The 15,957-nt window shown below is 36.5% G+C and overlaps 1 protein-coding gene across 11 annotated transcripts in view; it reads left to right on the top strand.

The window, feature by feature from the left end:
- The window catches only part of DPH6 (diphthamine biosynthesis 6), a 228,043-nt gene that overhangs the window by 77,585 nt on the left and 134,501 nt on the right, over positions 1-15,957 (top strand). For 5 of the 11 annotated variants that reach the window (XR_005601935.1, XR_005601938.1, XM_039552116.1 and 2 more), the window contains exons 9-12: positions 3,366-3,519; positions 4,422-4,553; positions 8,329-8,458; positions 12,710-12,884. Coding sequence is in view for 7 of the 11 variants with exons in the window: in XM_039552116.1 (XP_039408050.1) it covers positions 3,366-3,519; positions 4,422-4,553; positions 8,329-8,458; positions 12,710-12,884 (591 nt within the window). In the remaining 4 variants the exon portion in view is untranslated. Of the gene's footprint in view, positions 1-3,365; positions 3,520-4,421; positions 4,554-8,328; positions 8,459-12,709; positions 12,885-15,957 lie in introns of those variants that run through there. The other 6 variants (XR_005601936.1, XR_005601937.1, XM_039552122.1 and 3 more) reach the window with 6 other exon arrangements.

Here is a 15,957-nt window from a genome sequence, read left to right as displayed (position 1 = left end):
AAAATAGGTTCTGTAAGATTTAATTAAAATGTCATTATAGCAAGCTTGATTTTTTCTTTTTAAAGTGATGAGAATATTTTTCAGGGAAAGTTACTCTGTTTGTGGCAGTCTATAAGTTTTAGCTTCTTAGATTACTTTCTCTGTTGAGAGGAATGGAAGACCAACATTTGTATGGATTTGAATAAAGCTACTAAACAGAGTCTGGCAGCTCTACTTAGGCTGGCATTGAGCCTGTAGTTCTTTGAGTGCCAGGTTCCACACCTAATACTTCTGCTGTAGCCTGCACCTGTGCTGCTGTGGAGAGTGATTGATTATCAATGTTTTTGGAGCCTTGTGGGAGTCAGCCTTGAATGGGTCATTGTGATGTATCATAGCCTTTGAAATCAACAGACATCTCTAATTATTTTTACAGACTTTGCATCTTGTAAGAGATTTCTGACATTTCACAATAATTCCCAAAAATTTTGCAACTGACTGCAAGGTTTTTATGTGTGTGTGGAAACACAGATGTATAATTTTATTTATCTCTGTGAAGCAATATTAATAGAAGCTAAATTATTCATAAAGTATGGACTTATTTAGGAAAAAGGGATGTTACTGTGGATGATATGAAAATTTCATGTGCCATCAGTTTGGGATATTTAACAAATTACAAATCTACAGGGGAGTTCTCTATGTTTTGCCAAAGCAGTTTTGGTAGAGTCTGTGAGGCTCACTACGTACCCATGATTTTTTTATGAAGCACATCTTGCAGAAGTCATGTTTAAAAACATAGATGAAAGCATTTTAACTGGTGGCATAAAAATGGAATAGGTGCTCTTTTCACGTTCACTTGCAGAGCGTATAAATTTGGTCCTCCATGTTGGGAATGGAGAGAAGTTACAGGTCTTTAGTAGCAGCCTTGGAAGATATCTGTAGCTCTAGATCTCTTCAAAGGTGATTATGTAAAGCTTAATAAAAGTGAGTGAAAAACTGGCAAGCTGGAACTTTTTCCTTTCCAGTTAACTTTTTTTTTTCTACAGATGGATTTTTATGGCATAGTGAAGTTAAAATCCAGGTGATGTAAAAACAACACCCAAAGCAGTCCTGTAGTGGTATAATTTACATCACCATGTCTGTGCATGCTTTCTTGAGAGGTAGGACCAAGAGGTGCAAACTCTGCATGTGTTACATTAGAACTCCCCTGAATGTCTGTGCTACAATGCAAATTGATTGTTTCATGGAAAATGTTACGAATTGCTCAGTGAAAATAATTAATGTAGTAAAACAACAATTTGCAAGAAGCAAGCGCTTCTAGCACTTGATGCTGCTATACAGTCTGTATGTTTCCATGAAGTGCTATCTTGTAGATAAAAAAATTAGAAACTTTAAAAATAATTTAATTTTCTTGGTTCTTGTAGCTTAAACCATCTTAAGATCTTTTTCAATTACAGATTTGTCTTTCTGCTTCCTTAAGTCATACCTGAAAGCTCAGGGGCTATCAGGCATCCCTCTGGGTAATGGCAAAATGCACCCACTGATGGCAGTAGTCAAAGCTGTAGTTCAAGGAGTGGGAAATGGTACAGATGCTGCTGGATGCTTGTCTATTGTAATGTTGGAATGCATGTCATGTTTATGCTAAATTGCAGTTTTTGTCTGGGCTATTATGTTACATTTTCTTGACTTCTTTTAACCTCTGATATACAATTGATGCATGTAAAGTAGATTATTGCCTTGACTTTCATGTCGTTCTTGGAGGAGTGAATAAAATGAGGTCCAATCAAAGAACATCAGCCCCTCTTACAGAATAGATTTAGTATTTACAGTGCTTATAAAACTACATGTGAGCTCTTTTAGAGTCAACAGAAATGTGTTTCCTCTCACAGGTGATTCTCTCACTTTTTTGTAATTTAGCCTTTCCTTAAAATTTCGAAATGCACTGCTTTAACTTAACTGGATCCTTTTTCACTACAGTGAAGTCAAATATTGACGTAAGAGTTGAGACATCACAGATTTCTGATGCATACTGTAGTCTTCTGCATATATTTTTCTGACTTTTTTTGTGGTTAATATGAAGAGAAAACTATAAAATTGCAAAAAGATATGTTTTATTTTCCAAAGGAAAGAAAAAAATACAGTAAAACTAAATACAATAAAAATTACTTCGCTATATAATGTTAATATTCTTTTTTAATTATATTTTTCATGGAACACAAATTTGACAGCTAAAAGAATATTCAGCAGTTTCTAATGCATATTTAAGGATTACCAAAGGTTTCATATTTTGTCAACTTTTTATCTTGCTTTATTTGGATTTAAAATTTTTCTGAATTTAGTATTTAAGAAGACTGCAGTAAAATGCATAGTTTAGACACCACATGAAATTTGAGATCTTTGGGAAGAATTGATAGAATTACAGCATGCAGTGGTGTTTGATTAGGGTTTCTAGGTAAATTGTGTCATAATTCATATTACTTTTACATGGATAAGTGGTGTTACCCAGGCTAGTGATCCAAAAGCCAACGTGCTCTGCAGATTAGGCTGATTGGAAAATCAGATGTAAGAGAGTAAGGGTTCTGAATGCTCTAAAATTAAAAGGCAAACCAACAAAAAATGTATACTGTAATTATGTGAATTGTTGAAAATGTAATGAGCACAGAGTTGTTGAAGACTGGTCAGTATGCACTCTTCCTGTGTATTTTGCTTTAAAAGGTACACCAGGTCGTTTTCTCTTCCTGGTCCTAAGAAAGGAAGAATGATTTTCCTTCCTTCTTGTGAAGAAATGACTTCAATATATAGATCTTGGGAAATGCATTTTTCTGTTAACTCACACCAAAGTATTTGGTGGAAAGGACAGTCTTTGTGAGATTATAGAAAGAGGTTTTTTTTTACATGGACTGCCTTCATTCATTGTTCCAAAAAGTTTAAAAACTTTCTTATTAACCTTTTGCTCTATTTCAAGTATTTAATGACTATGTTAATTATAAAATTATTATTTTTTGCTTTTGTTCCTTTGTTCACTTAGCTTGTACTATTTTTTTGAAAACATAGTTGTCTTCTATATAATTGTGAGATACCATTTCTTCATAATAGTATTCTTTCTGTCTTTATTCTTGGGTCTCATCATTTTTCATATCTACTTTCTTAGTTACTAAGTCTGCTTTATTCTTCCAATTGATATGTCAACAGGAGTACATTATGTTTTGCCAGTTCTGCAACCTAATGGGAAATCCTAATGCTATTCTTTCATGAATTGTTCTAAGATATGCACCTGTTGAGTTATAGTATTTTTTGTAACTTAAATATGTATTTGAATGATAAAATGTGCTGATTTCATGCTGCTTGGCATGCTGTTTACTTGCTTATTTTATAATGTTTGTCTCAAGCAGGAAGAATCTTCGGGTACTTTTGTGGTCAGTAGCTGTTCTTGTGAGATAAGCTGCACTGATGACGATATTTTCCCTTCATCAGCAGAGTATGAACCACAGAAAAATATTCCAATCATCTGGAAGACTTTGAAACATAACTCTTTGGATTTCAGTGAGTTTTGCACAGTTTTAAAAAAAATTAGAAAAAACTATTGTCTATTTCATGCCAGGAGAAATATGTTAATTACTATACAAGCACTCCTGAAAAAAAAGGTGCTTGACCTGTAGTAATTTGTCTGAAAAAAGAGATCCTACTAGAATGTGTTTTTGTGATAATAAGCAATAGATCTGTAGTAGTGAAGCATTTCAAGGTAGTTTACAGGAGATAACTTTTTTTTTTTTCCTTTCTTTCTCTCCCTCTTCCTTTCCCTTTTCCTCCTCCTGGAAATACCACATTTCTGTTACACGACATACGTAGACGGGTAAACTTCCTGAAAACTAAGTTTCACAGCTAATGGTGTTTGGGTATTGAATAGTATTTAGGTATTTGGTATTTCTTGAATATGGATAAGTGCCTAGTGGGCTTTAAAAATCTCTAAACATGTTATGCATTTGCAAAGATTATCAGAACCAGGTTAAGCACCTAACTTCCAGTAAAATTTGGTATACAAGTTTGAAAATCTGTTTCTATGTCATTTGAATACTTTTGAAAATTTTGGCTTTTCAGTGTCACATCTTATGCCAAGTCTGTAACCAAACAGGTGAAGAAACTATAAAAGGTCAGCAAAAATGGAAAGGAGGAAAAAAAGTACTGAAATTCTCAGCTAACATGCTACTTGCATGCATATTTTGTGAAGGCAGCGTTGGAGGAGGATTTGTCAACTAGCATTTGGGAGCTTTGCTACCAGAACACATACTTTTGTATCTGTTTGTAAATATTTTTGAATACGTTTTTACAGTTTGTGGTTTTCTTTTCTGTCAAAGTTTTTCTTCTTTAAACAATTTAAAATGTATCATTGGTTAATCTGAAACCTTTCATATTATAATCATAGTTCTGTTCTTCATTTCCGATAGCTAAAACATTTGAAAATTCAGGAAAATCCCTGAGTGGTTACCAGTGGTTTTCAGGTATCACTGCCCACTTCCTTCCATCAAAGGATAAAAATGCTCAAGATGCAGCACGGGAAGCATTTTCTTCTCTCAGAGGTGCTTTATTCAGTTAATACATTATCTGCTGTCATTCACTGTGTTTCTAATATGGTCTTAAGGAGGAATCTGTATTATCGTGTGGTGTTATGTTGGTTTGCCATCTTATTTTGCATTTGATTGGAGTCTTCGATATCAAGACTGCCAGCTTTAATATTTAACATGTAATTTGACTGGCTTTGAAGACCCTGGAAAGCCAGGATGGTGCTCATATCACTGTTAAAACAGTATTTCCACAGTACTTGCTCACTTAATAGCATTCTTGAAATATATACTATATGTGTGAGTATGTATGTGTGCTACAGATGCTGTCCACTTGCTAAAACACTTTCGTAGCTTCCATAATTTTAAATTAAGTTTTCTAGAAAGCTGTTGTACATTTTGGCATCTAGGATTAGGTCAGTAGCAGTAAATCTCATTTATATTCCTAATGTAAAGGCAAAATTGCTATCTTGGCAATCATGAAATCCAGATTCCTTACAAGATTTTGACATACAAAATAAAGTGTTCATGTTTTGGTTTTGTATTTTTTCTTCTGAAGTTTAAGTAAAGTATGTTTGTACAGGCTTCTTCTCATTCACAAAAATGGAAATAATTTTAAGTATCTAAATGGGTAAACTCATATTCTTGTTTATGAATTTGCATGAGATATTTTCCTATCATAGCTTATTTTTTTGCATGTGCAGCTGAGGATGATAAAGAAACCCTAGAATTTTTTTCAGAAGCAAAGTTATACTTGGTAAAAGGTCATTAAGCTAGTTTTTGATTGGTTGGAAATCAGCAAGGTGGAGATGATCAGACTTCTACTAAAAAAGGCAATAGATTTCAGTGTAAATCTGCACATAATCTATAAAGTGAAGCAAGAGGGTTGTGCAGTCTTTTATTTTTTTCTCATTATATTTGAATGGAAGTTTGCTTGTACAAACATTATGTAATTTTGCCTTAGCATCTGCCAGAAAAGGTTGTGTCTGACTAGTGCAGTAGCCTATTGCTTTCAGCAGATTACTTGCATTACCTGTACGATGTTAAGGAAAAAAAAAAGTAATTTTCTGGTCCTTTGCAGAAAATGTCAGTTCTCATGTTTCTTTTAGTTATTCTCTTTTTGGATGTGGGTGTGGAAACTGAATGAATTATGGTTCTGTCACGACAAAAGAAACAATTTGTTTCTGAGAACTTAATCTGCAAATGAGCACCAGGCTTTTTCTGAAAGCATATTTAGAATCTATACAGAAGTTCAGCTTCACTGGGGTGAGAATGGAATAAGCACAGTACTTTTAAACTTTTTGCTGGGTTAACTGATTTAATCACCTCTAAAGTGAATGGGTGTTGCGAAAAGGATTTGGAAATGAAAATTTATTACTAGATGCTATGAAACATTCAGTAGAATGGGTGGAATTCTGTGAAGCCAAGAATGGGAGGGAATGAAGTATATTGCTGTTTATACATTTATTTTCTTAAACTCTCATATTAAACGTTTTTTAGATATGATTGGAAGATGACAAAGATCACTGTGCTTTATATAATATAAAGCAGCTCTAGTGTAGTTGTACCATGGCAAAGTTTTATAAGCTTGAAGGAAACTGTGGATTTTTATTACGTTAAAACTTAGTCTAAAGTTCTTAAATGCCACTTCCTGTAGACAGTTTGGGTACTGTATATTGTGGTGCTTGGCTAGGGATTCTGAATAACCCCTTAATAGAAAACAAACAAAAAACCCCCCAACAAAGTAAAAACCAACCAACCAAAATCAATCAAAAAGCTGTATTTCGGGCAGTGTAACCTTTTGGGGCAGTTCTGCTTAAGTAAGGAAGGGTGAGTCTCACCTGATCATATTCTGTAAATGATTACAAACCATGAATTGCTTGAACTTCAACAGAAAGGCTGTAAGGTTTCCCTGTATATCCAGGAGATAGGCCATGAAAGAGTCTTTCCCTGAAAAACAGAAGTTGTGAAGAGCTTTGGTGGGTTGCTTACCCATTCGTCATGCATGCTTTTCTACTAGAGAGAGTGCTTTGGGAGTCAATTTTATTTTGATTGTAAATGGGAGGAAAGTTACTTAGCATTGTTCCTCTAATTCATGCAGGGGAAAAAGGGATAGTACTTTTACTTAGGAAATTTTTTTTTAAGTAGAGGTAGAAATTATGAATTTACCCAAATCACTGCCTTTAGCTTACTCTGTCCACAAATTACAGTTAGTTTGTTGGCTCATATATTTTAAATTTAGCGTAGAGATGTCTGTGTGTGCAAACGTATGTTATCAGTTGGTTGAGGTTTTTTCCCCCTCCAGTATTTAATATAATGCTACAGAACTTTTAACTGCAGGCCTTTCTTCTTGACTAAAGTGCTGGCTGGAAATTTGAGAATTGTTCTTGTTTCCTCCTTAACTGATGATGTAACAGCTGGTACTGACCTAGTGATTGTTATCAGGTAGCTTTCAAATACATTTCTATTTCCATACAGAATTGCCATTGCTTGCTAATTTATCAGCTAATATTTCTGGACATGTATTGTGATTTCATAGAAGTTCTATGTCAACTGCTATATAACGTCTTACATCACTTGTGCATACTTTTTTTTCTCTAAGTGAGAGTTCCCCTCTTCATATTGCCATTGTTATTGGCAGTATGACTAAGTAAAGCTAAGACATTTAGAACAAAATTCAGTATTGGTGTGACCAAACTAATCTTTATGAAATTGTGCAAAATCCTTAACTGTCTTTGAAAGCACTGAAAAGTTTTACGCAAAAACTATGTTTCTCACTAAGGCAACAACCTTCAGAGATTGTCTATATACCTTTGTACTTCTCAACTGGAAAACAAATATATAAGTACATACATGTACACACTGCAACATTAAAGGGCAAGATCCCCAAAATTACACTGAGAAGAGCTTTATATGTCTTACTTAAATTAGGTCGCAGAGTACTCTCCTATTATATATGTTCTATATACAGAGAAGATTTTGTCTTCGAATAATTTCTATTGCTCATAAGCTACAAAAGACACACTGCAGAGCTGATCACGTCTTGTTATGTGATTGACTATGTAAGAGTAATACATTCTCTCTGAGCTCTGTGACTGGAATATTCTATGCACACACATTCAGAAGATCTTGACTTCTCAGTATCTCTTCTTTAGCTGTCTGCTTGAGCTTTCCTCTGCTCTCATCTTTCCTTCATTTCTCCTATGGCCACTTCTGTTTCCTATTGTCTGTCTTGCCATTTATAACTGTTTGTTTATGCAGAGATTATTATTGCAGTGAGAGTTTTTAAAAATAGCTTAGACAAGCATCCCTCTGGAATAGCGTATAAGTACTTGATCTTTTCCTTTAAGACAGCTATTGTCCTTTCCAGCTCTGTATTTTTGCAATTCAAAGTCCTTTGTAGATTACTATCTGTCATAGAATGAGCACCCCACCCCGAGCCCCCCACAAGGTAATCAAACTTATGGATACAAGTAATTTGGACTGTAACATATCTACATGCATGAATGCATGATGTGTTTTCATGGGGCAAGAATTCACTGCTGCTCAGAGTGGATAAAATTTATTTTGTAGTCTGCTTCTATTTGGAAAACTAATATGAGAAAGAATGTAATGAAAAAAATAGGTATTAAGTGGGGAAAGGTAGTATATAGCAAAATCTTCAGTCATGTTTAGACAACAGTTAGGTTATTACCAGTTGGTTTTGCTGAACAAAACCAGGATGCCTATGCTGTCTTTCTACAGACATTTAAAATACTCTGTCTTTAACAGCTATATTTTTTTTATCCTGCAGCTAATTTGACTTCAGAGGGATTGAAACTGAAGGATATTATTTTGGTTCATCTATATATGAAGAGCATGAAAGATTTCAGTGTTATAAACTCAGTTTATGGGACAGAATTTGGTTTGTGTCCACCAGCAAGGTAGGATTAGACTACTGCTATAGTATATTTATGATGCACTGTAATACACTGAATTATTGTTTCCATATATGTGAAGCATCTTACCAAATGTTTGTGAATCACAGAAGACGACTTTTTTTGCCTTTTGGAGTATTAACATCACAGCTGCTCATGTCCAAAACACTAGGGTTAGAAATTCCTGCTTTAATATATGCCATAGGGTTTACAAATGCCCCCTGATATGGACTTACAGAAGGATAATAAATGGTTTGCAAGTCTTAGTTCTTTTTGACTTGATTGAACTGACAGCTGTTTGTATTGCTGGGATTTTATTTGCTTTTCTTTTTTGTTTGCATCCCTTGACCTGTTGGCAGTGATTCTCTGAATGCAACCCTCTTTGCCACAAGGGCACATTGTTGGCTCATGTTCAAGCTGGTGTCCATCAGGAACCTCCAGTCCTTCTCTGTAAAGCTGCTTTTGCGCCCACAGAATATAGTGGACCTTGGGTTTGTTCCTTCCCCAGGTGTAGGACTTGCAGCTTCTCCTTGCTGAACTTCATGAAGTTCCTGTGTGCCTGTTTCTTCATCCTGTGAATATATCCATGTGGATGGCAACTTGCCAAGGATACACTCTGCCCCATCATGCAGATTGTGAATGAAGATGTTGAACAGGAGTGGACCCAGTATAGGCTCCTGGTTGTTCACCTGTGAGACTTTGTGGCACTGATCCCACCCACTGAGCCTGGCTGTTCAGCCAGTTTTTACTCCACCTCACCCTCTGCACATCCAGCCCATGCATCAACAACTTCTCTATGAGTGTGTTACAGGAAAAAGTGTCAAAAGCATTACTGAAGCCTTACTACCAATATCAAGTCTTCCTAAAAGTGATGAGGTCTGGAACCTTCTAGGTCTTTCTGACAAATAAAACTCACCTTGTTCTATTTATTTTGTTAAATACAAAAGCAAAATTGTTATCTGAGCAGTTGCTTGAGATTCACATCATGAGATACTGACAGTTATTTCAAAACTGTACTAATATATATTTAGGCTGTTTCTTTTCTTCCCCTGCCTATATGCACTTGGCTCTGGTTGAAGACAAATGCTGGATTAGATAGATCTTTGGCTCGATCCAATGTGGTTGTTCTTAATGTTTGTGTTTCCCTCAGATAATCACAGTTAATGGATAGCTTAGCTGCACTTCCATGTTCAGTAAGAATTCAAGTATGAAAAGAAATTATACTGATAATAACACTTTTATTCATAGATCCACAAAGCATAGTTTTTTCAATATCTGTTTTACAGAATCTTCTATGTTGCATCCAAGTCTACATCTGATACAATGAAACTGCTTGGTGGTTTGGGTGGGCAGTATGTGATTCCGGTGTTGTTTGGGTGTGATAAAAAACACCTAGCCCATGAGTTGTGTTTTTTTTTTAAATTGTGCGTTAAAACTAATTTTTTTTGTATTTTTTATTGCATTCATCAAAATGGCTTATTTCTTTTTACAGTAATTTGTAATTTCTTTCAGTAATTTTTTATGCATCTGAGATAATATGCTGAGAATGCAGAACTGATATAGCTTGAAAAATTTCACTTGACTCATAGGTTAATACAGGTTGTAAGGGACCTCTGGAGGTCATCTAGTCCAACCCTGCTCTGAAAGCAGGGTCAATCCTGTGGTCATACCTCTTGTCTTCTTCATATTTTTAAAACCAACTGTTCAGCAATTTTCTAATGAAAAATACTGTATTTTATACTCTTATTACAGAATATGAAGTGTAATAGAGGCGTGTGAATATTAAGTGTAGCAAGACAAATAGTTCAAAGACATTGTAAAGATAATCATCATAGACTGACATTCCACTACACTGCCTGGGTGTCAGAGCCAAAGAAAGCAGAGAGAAGTTTCTTTGAGATGGTGACTGTAGACCAGGATTATTAAATCACAGAGAAATGGGAGTGTCGGTTGTGTGTGCCTTCAGAGGAGGGATCTAATCCCAGTTGTAAGCTACACAAAATTATTCTCCATTTCTATATGTCTTAGGTTCTCTTTGTAATACTCAACTTCTCCTGATTTATCTTTCATTTCTTATGCCTGCATGTTTTAGGCCTCCACATTCACATAGCCAGCTACATAGCCTTCCGTCAGTAAGATAACAAGGTGGAAAGATTAGAAAGTTGTGGAAAAATGTTTTTTTAGTTTTATTTTTATGGAGCAAACAGTTTTCAGAGCATCATAGAATATCCTGAGTAGGAAGGGACCCACAAGGATCATCAAAGTCTAGCTTGTGGCCCTGCACAGGACACGTTGAGAGTCACACCCTGTGCCTGAGAGCATTGTCCAAATGCTTCTTGAACTCTGTCAGGCTGGTGATGTGACCACTGCCCTGGAGAGCCTCTTCCAGTGCCCAAACACCCTCTCAGTGAAGAACCTTTCCGTAATATCCAAGCTAAACCTCCCCTGACACAACTTCAGGCCACTCCCTTAGGTCCTGTCACTGGTCACCAGAGTGAAGAGATCAGTGCCTGCCCCTCCTCTTCCCCTCAAGAGGAAGCTGTAACTGCAGTGAGGTCTCCCCTCAGTCTTCTCCAGGCTGAACAGACCAAGTGACCTCAGCTGCTCCTCATATGGCTTCCCCTCCAGGCCCTTCACCATCCTCATGGCCCTCCGTTGGACTCTCTTTCTTTAATGCTTTATATCTTATATTGTGGCACCCAAAACTGCCCCCAGCACTTGAGGTGAGGCCGCCCCAGTGCAGAGCAGAGCAGGACAATCCCCTCCCTTGCCTGGCTGGGGATGCTGTGCCTGATGAACCCCACGACAGTGTTGGCCCTCCTGGCTGCCAGGGCACTACTGAATCATATTCAACTTGCCATTGACCAGGATCTTCAGGCCCCTTTCCACAGTTTGTTGCATATTTGTTTATGTTGCATTTTGCCCCGAAGAAATATTATACAGCAGTTTGCATGGTTGCATCGCTGCATTATGTACAGAGGCCTGGTTGTGGAAGTTCTCAAAAGCAGTATGCTGGAAGCACTGACTTGGGTGTAGATCTGCAATAAATTTGCAAAATTGTCTTGAAAATTTACCAGCCCAAGAAGAAAATCCATTCATCCATGCTTATGATGATGGTAATGAGGAAAAACTACTATATTTACATGTGAGAGGTGGGGAGAAAAGTAGTTTTCTTAGAAGAAATAAGCAAGATGAGAAGAATTTTATAAAGCTATGTTACATGATATGTAAAGAGAACAAGTAATTTTTTGTTGGATTCCTGCTGGGAGCTAAATTACTTTTTTATGCATGGACTGCAAATATAATTATTTTTCAGGATTTGAAATGTTGATTTCCCCACATAGACCCTCAACCCCCCTGCTTTTTAACTGGCCACGTGCAACACACGTCTGTCTGTTCATCAAGGCACTCAGTCTTCCTTGGAGGAAACAAAAGTGAACTTTATAAATGAATGCTTAAGTAGATTTTGAGTCCTGTCATATTAGTGTATCTGTCATGCAACTTAAAGTATAGCAGAAAAATATGCTAGTATTACAGATAACCTGTGAGAAGGTTGTGAAGGAACTGTAAGCTGCTCCTTTTTGGAAAACTTTGACACTGTCTCTCACATAGGCAAACTCAGGAAGTGTGGACGGGATGAGTGGACAGAGGTGGATTGAGAACTGCCTGAATGGCAGATCCCAGAGGGTTACAATGAGGGGCACAGGTTCTAGTTGGAGACCTGTCGCTAACAGTGTGCCCCAAGGTTCAATATTTGGCCCAGTATTGTTTAATTTATTCATCAATGACTTGGATGAAGGTGCAGATCCCTCCTCAGCAAGTTCACAGGTGACACCAAGCTGGGAGGAGTGGCTGATACCCCAGAGGGCTGTGCAGCCCTGCAGAAGAACCTCTGCAGAGCGGAGAGATGGGCAGAGAAGATCCTTCTGAAATTCAGCAAAGGCAAGTGCAAGGTCCTGCACCTGGGGAGGAATAACCCTATGGACCAGCACAGGCTGGAGACTGAAGTGCTGGGAAGCAGCTCTGCAAAGGACCTGGGAGTCCTGGTGGACAAGAAGCTGTCTGTGAGCCAGCAGTGTCTTTGAAGAGATAACAGTGTTAATGCTAGCAGGTTATTGTGATACCCTAACTTTAGCCATATGATCCTGGCAAAATTTCCTAAGATAGTGTCCAGACAAAAAAACCCCAGAAAATAAATGTTGAAAGTCGGTGCAAGCAAACTTCTGTTTGAAAAAAATAATTATCACGTGTTTTCAGAGTATGTGTGGAAACGCTGTTACCTGATGGAGTGCTGTTTTGCATTGACTGCCTTGCACATAAGTATGACATGGCAACGGATGATGTAGTACATGATGAAAAGCTGGTCATGCATGTACAGAGCATTTCCCACTGGGCCCCTGCCAGCATAGGACCTTACAGTCAGTCCATCAAGGTAGGAATTTTTGTTACTTCATGTGAAATACATGCCCCTTTAATGAAATGAATAGAGTGATAAAGTCACCTTCTCTCTCTTCCAAAAGTGCAAAAGAAAATGTGTAAAAAAACCAACAGCATTTTGAATTTGTTTTTAAAACTTATAGGCGACTTAACTCTCATCAGTTCTTCATTTTGTGATTATAAAACTGGTTAAATTTTTCTTTTCAGAGAATCTCAAGAACAGCATACTTCTGTTGTATATTATAATTAGAGAAAAAACCTGTCATACATATACTTTTATAATCTGCCTAGAATATAAACAGAACTTAGGAACAGCTGAGGATATTTCAGTTTCCTTGTTAAAGCTCAAACTTTTTTATAGGTAGAGTCAATCCTAAAATGCTTATTTAATTAAATCCTTTTTGAGGCTTGTGGTGCTGCTTAACCATTTAAGAGAACATCAAGGTTGAAGAACTGTTCTGTTTTTCAAAATAATAACAAACTGACCAGAATATTACATACTATTTAGAAGTATGAATAGGAGGCAGTAAAGAATCATGGAAAAGTGGCCCAAAAATTTGCATTAAAATATTTCTCCTAATATGGTATTTTTTTGTCCTGCTACTACCATTCTGACAGTTGGTGAACTGTCTCAACCTTTTCAGTTGCAAAAAATATATGCCTATCTTACCAATACTCTTCTCGAGTAATACATTGTCCAGTGTTGTGCAGACTGATTTAAGCAAGATGTTGTGACATCTGTTTAAATTTCCTGAAATTTTTTGAGTCTGCAAACCTAGTATATTGACCATTGACACTGACCGCACCGTAATTAAGCCTCTCCTGATGGGAGAGAGTCTTTAAAGTCCTTGCCAAGAGTTTGAGAGACAAACGGGACTCTCAGCCTTTGCTGCTTCTTGATAGTTGTTTGTTAAGTCTTATCAGAGAAATAGAGCCACTAGTGTGACCCAGACACAGCACAGAGCAGAGAATGCAGGAGAAAGCCGAATTATCAAGATTACACAGCCTTTTAAAGGTAAATTAACCAATGGTTACTAAAAACGTACATTATTTTTACTTTTCTGCCAATTATTTAGTAACACAGCCAGGAACTGCAGAATTCTTTGTCCAATCATCCCAAACTACTTTTACTGCAGAATATGAAGTAGTAGAAGAAGAAGAAGAAGGTTTGGAGAACAACAACAATCCTCCATTTTGATGTTTTTTGCTTTTATCTATTTACTACATTAACAAACCCAAAACCTCTAAATTTTTCACCCTGTGACAATCTTACGTAGTATTCTATCACCTAGTTTACACCAGTGTAGATTCTAATTCTTCCCAGATAGTGGGCAGTGTTCTCCAAGGACGAAGGTCAAAAACAGTGTTGTCCAGGGGGTAAAACCCTTCAAAACAGGCAGAGAAATATTCTCTGCACTCTGGGTTCCTACAGCCATGCAATTTTACTTTGTTTTGTTTTTGTACTATTTTACAGATCATTTCAGGAACAGTATTTTGCTTCAGAAGCTCATGTAGAATTTGTTTTATTTTCAGGAGGAAATGTTGGTAGATTACTATATGAATCTTGTTGTTACAGGAAGGTGGGTTTTTATCATCCCTCTATATCCATTTTTCTTGAGAAAGCAGGAATTTGGTTTATTAAACTTTATTGCCTTCAGTCTTAAACTTTAATGATCATAACTGTATCATATCATGCATAATCCTTCAAAGATTAAAATTAATAAGCTTCGCATCTTTGTTATTTGGAGAAACTTCTCTAACATTGCAACTATTCTCTACGTCCTGGAGCTGGCATCAACTAAATTCAGAAAAGCATGTCAATGGAAAATTGCTTCAGTAACCCAGTGAAAAATCTCACGCTGCAAATGTCAATAAGCAGGTACTGCTAGATCTTCTGGTGGTATGGGACAGTCAACATGCTGAAGCAAAAGTTCATATCTCTTCAAATACAGTGTAACCAGTAACACTGGTCAGCAGTTCAGACATTAAGGAAAATTTTTCACTGATGGGTTTTGTTTTGCTTTATTTTCTTTTACCCTCAAGAGAACATTTTAGTTGAGCAACATTATCTTCTTAAACATAATTTTCCAAAATTAAAATCTTCTTTGGATGAGTATTCAGAACTAAGGCTGTGTATGGGCAGGTATTAAGCTCTTAAGGTCACCAGCAGAAGTAAGCACTTCAGTATATTTTAGGAATGGAATATATTTTCCAGAATAAATAAGGAAGGAACAAAAGTGGGTTTTAATCTTTGTAATTAACAAATTTTTTTAAAATTATACAAATTTTATGATGATGAAATGTTTATTAGTCTTTTATGATTGAGGAACAGAAGCCTAATGATCCTAAAAAAGTAAACGTTTATTACTCTTACGTTGTATATCTGTAGAGTTTGTTTATTTTTTCCTTGACAGCAATTGGACAATTAAATTTTTGTCTTTTCAGTCCAATAGGAAGTTTTGTGGATACTGGGGAGTCATCATGTATTTTTGTACAGTGTTTTTGCTGAGTTCAGAATAGACCATAGACTAATATTCAGGATGTTGCTAGTTGGGATTGATGTGCCCTGGCATGTAAGAGCAGAGCTGGCAGCAGAAAGATGTAGGTAGTTCATGCAAACTATGGAATTCACACTTCAGGCTCAAAAATCACGCAGCAGAGCATCATTTCAATTCGGTAGGGATCTTTCAGGATCTTGCCAACAGTGCTATGAGGACAAAAAGTGAAGGTTTGGAATTTACCGTGAGAATGTCCTGACCTCAGTTTGATAGACACCAAACAACAGTGGCAGAATGAAATTAGGATTTTCAAATTACTTATAGCAAAATTCATCTTCTTTTGGATTAACATTCTTTCTCTTCTGGGATTAACATTCTATAAAAACAACTTCAGTGTTTCTCCTTGTAAGAAGTAGACATGAACTGTTCGAAGATACAACAAGACATAATGTATTTTGTACATGTGCCAACATATATGCATCTGTTACTTGATTATGTCTGCTAAAACCTTTAACTTGCCTCATGACCTCAGTTCTTTCCCTGTGAGAGCTGCCAGATCCCAGTTTCAAC

Source organism: Corvus cornix, chromosome 5 (genome assembly GCF_000738735.6).
Source record: "Corvus cornix cornix isolate S_Up_H32 chromosome 5, ASM73873v5, whole genome shotgun sequence".
Lineage (NCBI taxonomy): Eukaryota > Metazoa > Chordata > Aves > Passeriformes > Corvidae > Corvus > Corvus cornix.
Note: the sequence above shows the minus strand (reverse complement) of the source record. Positions and strands in the feature narration are given on the sequence as shown.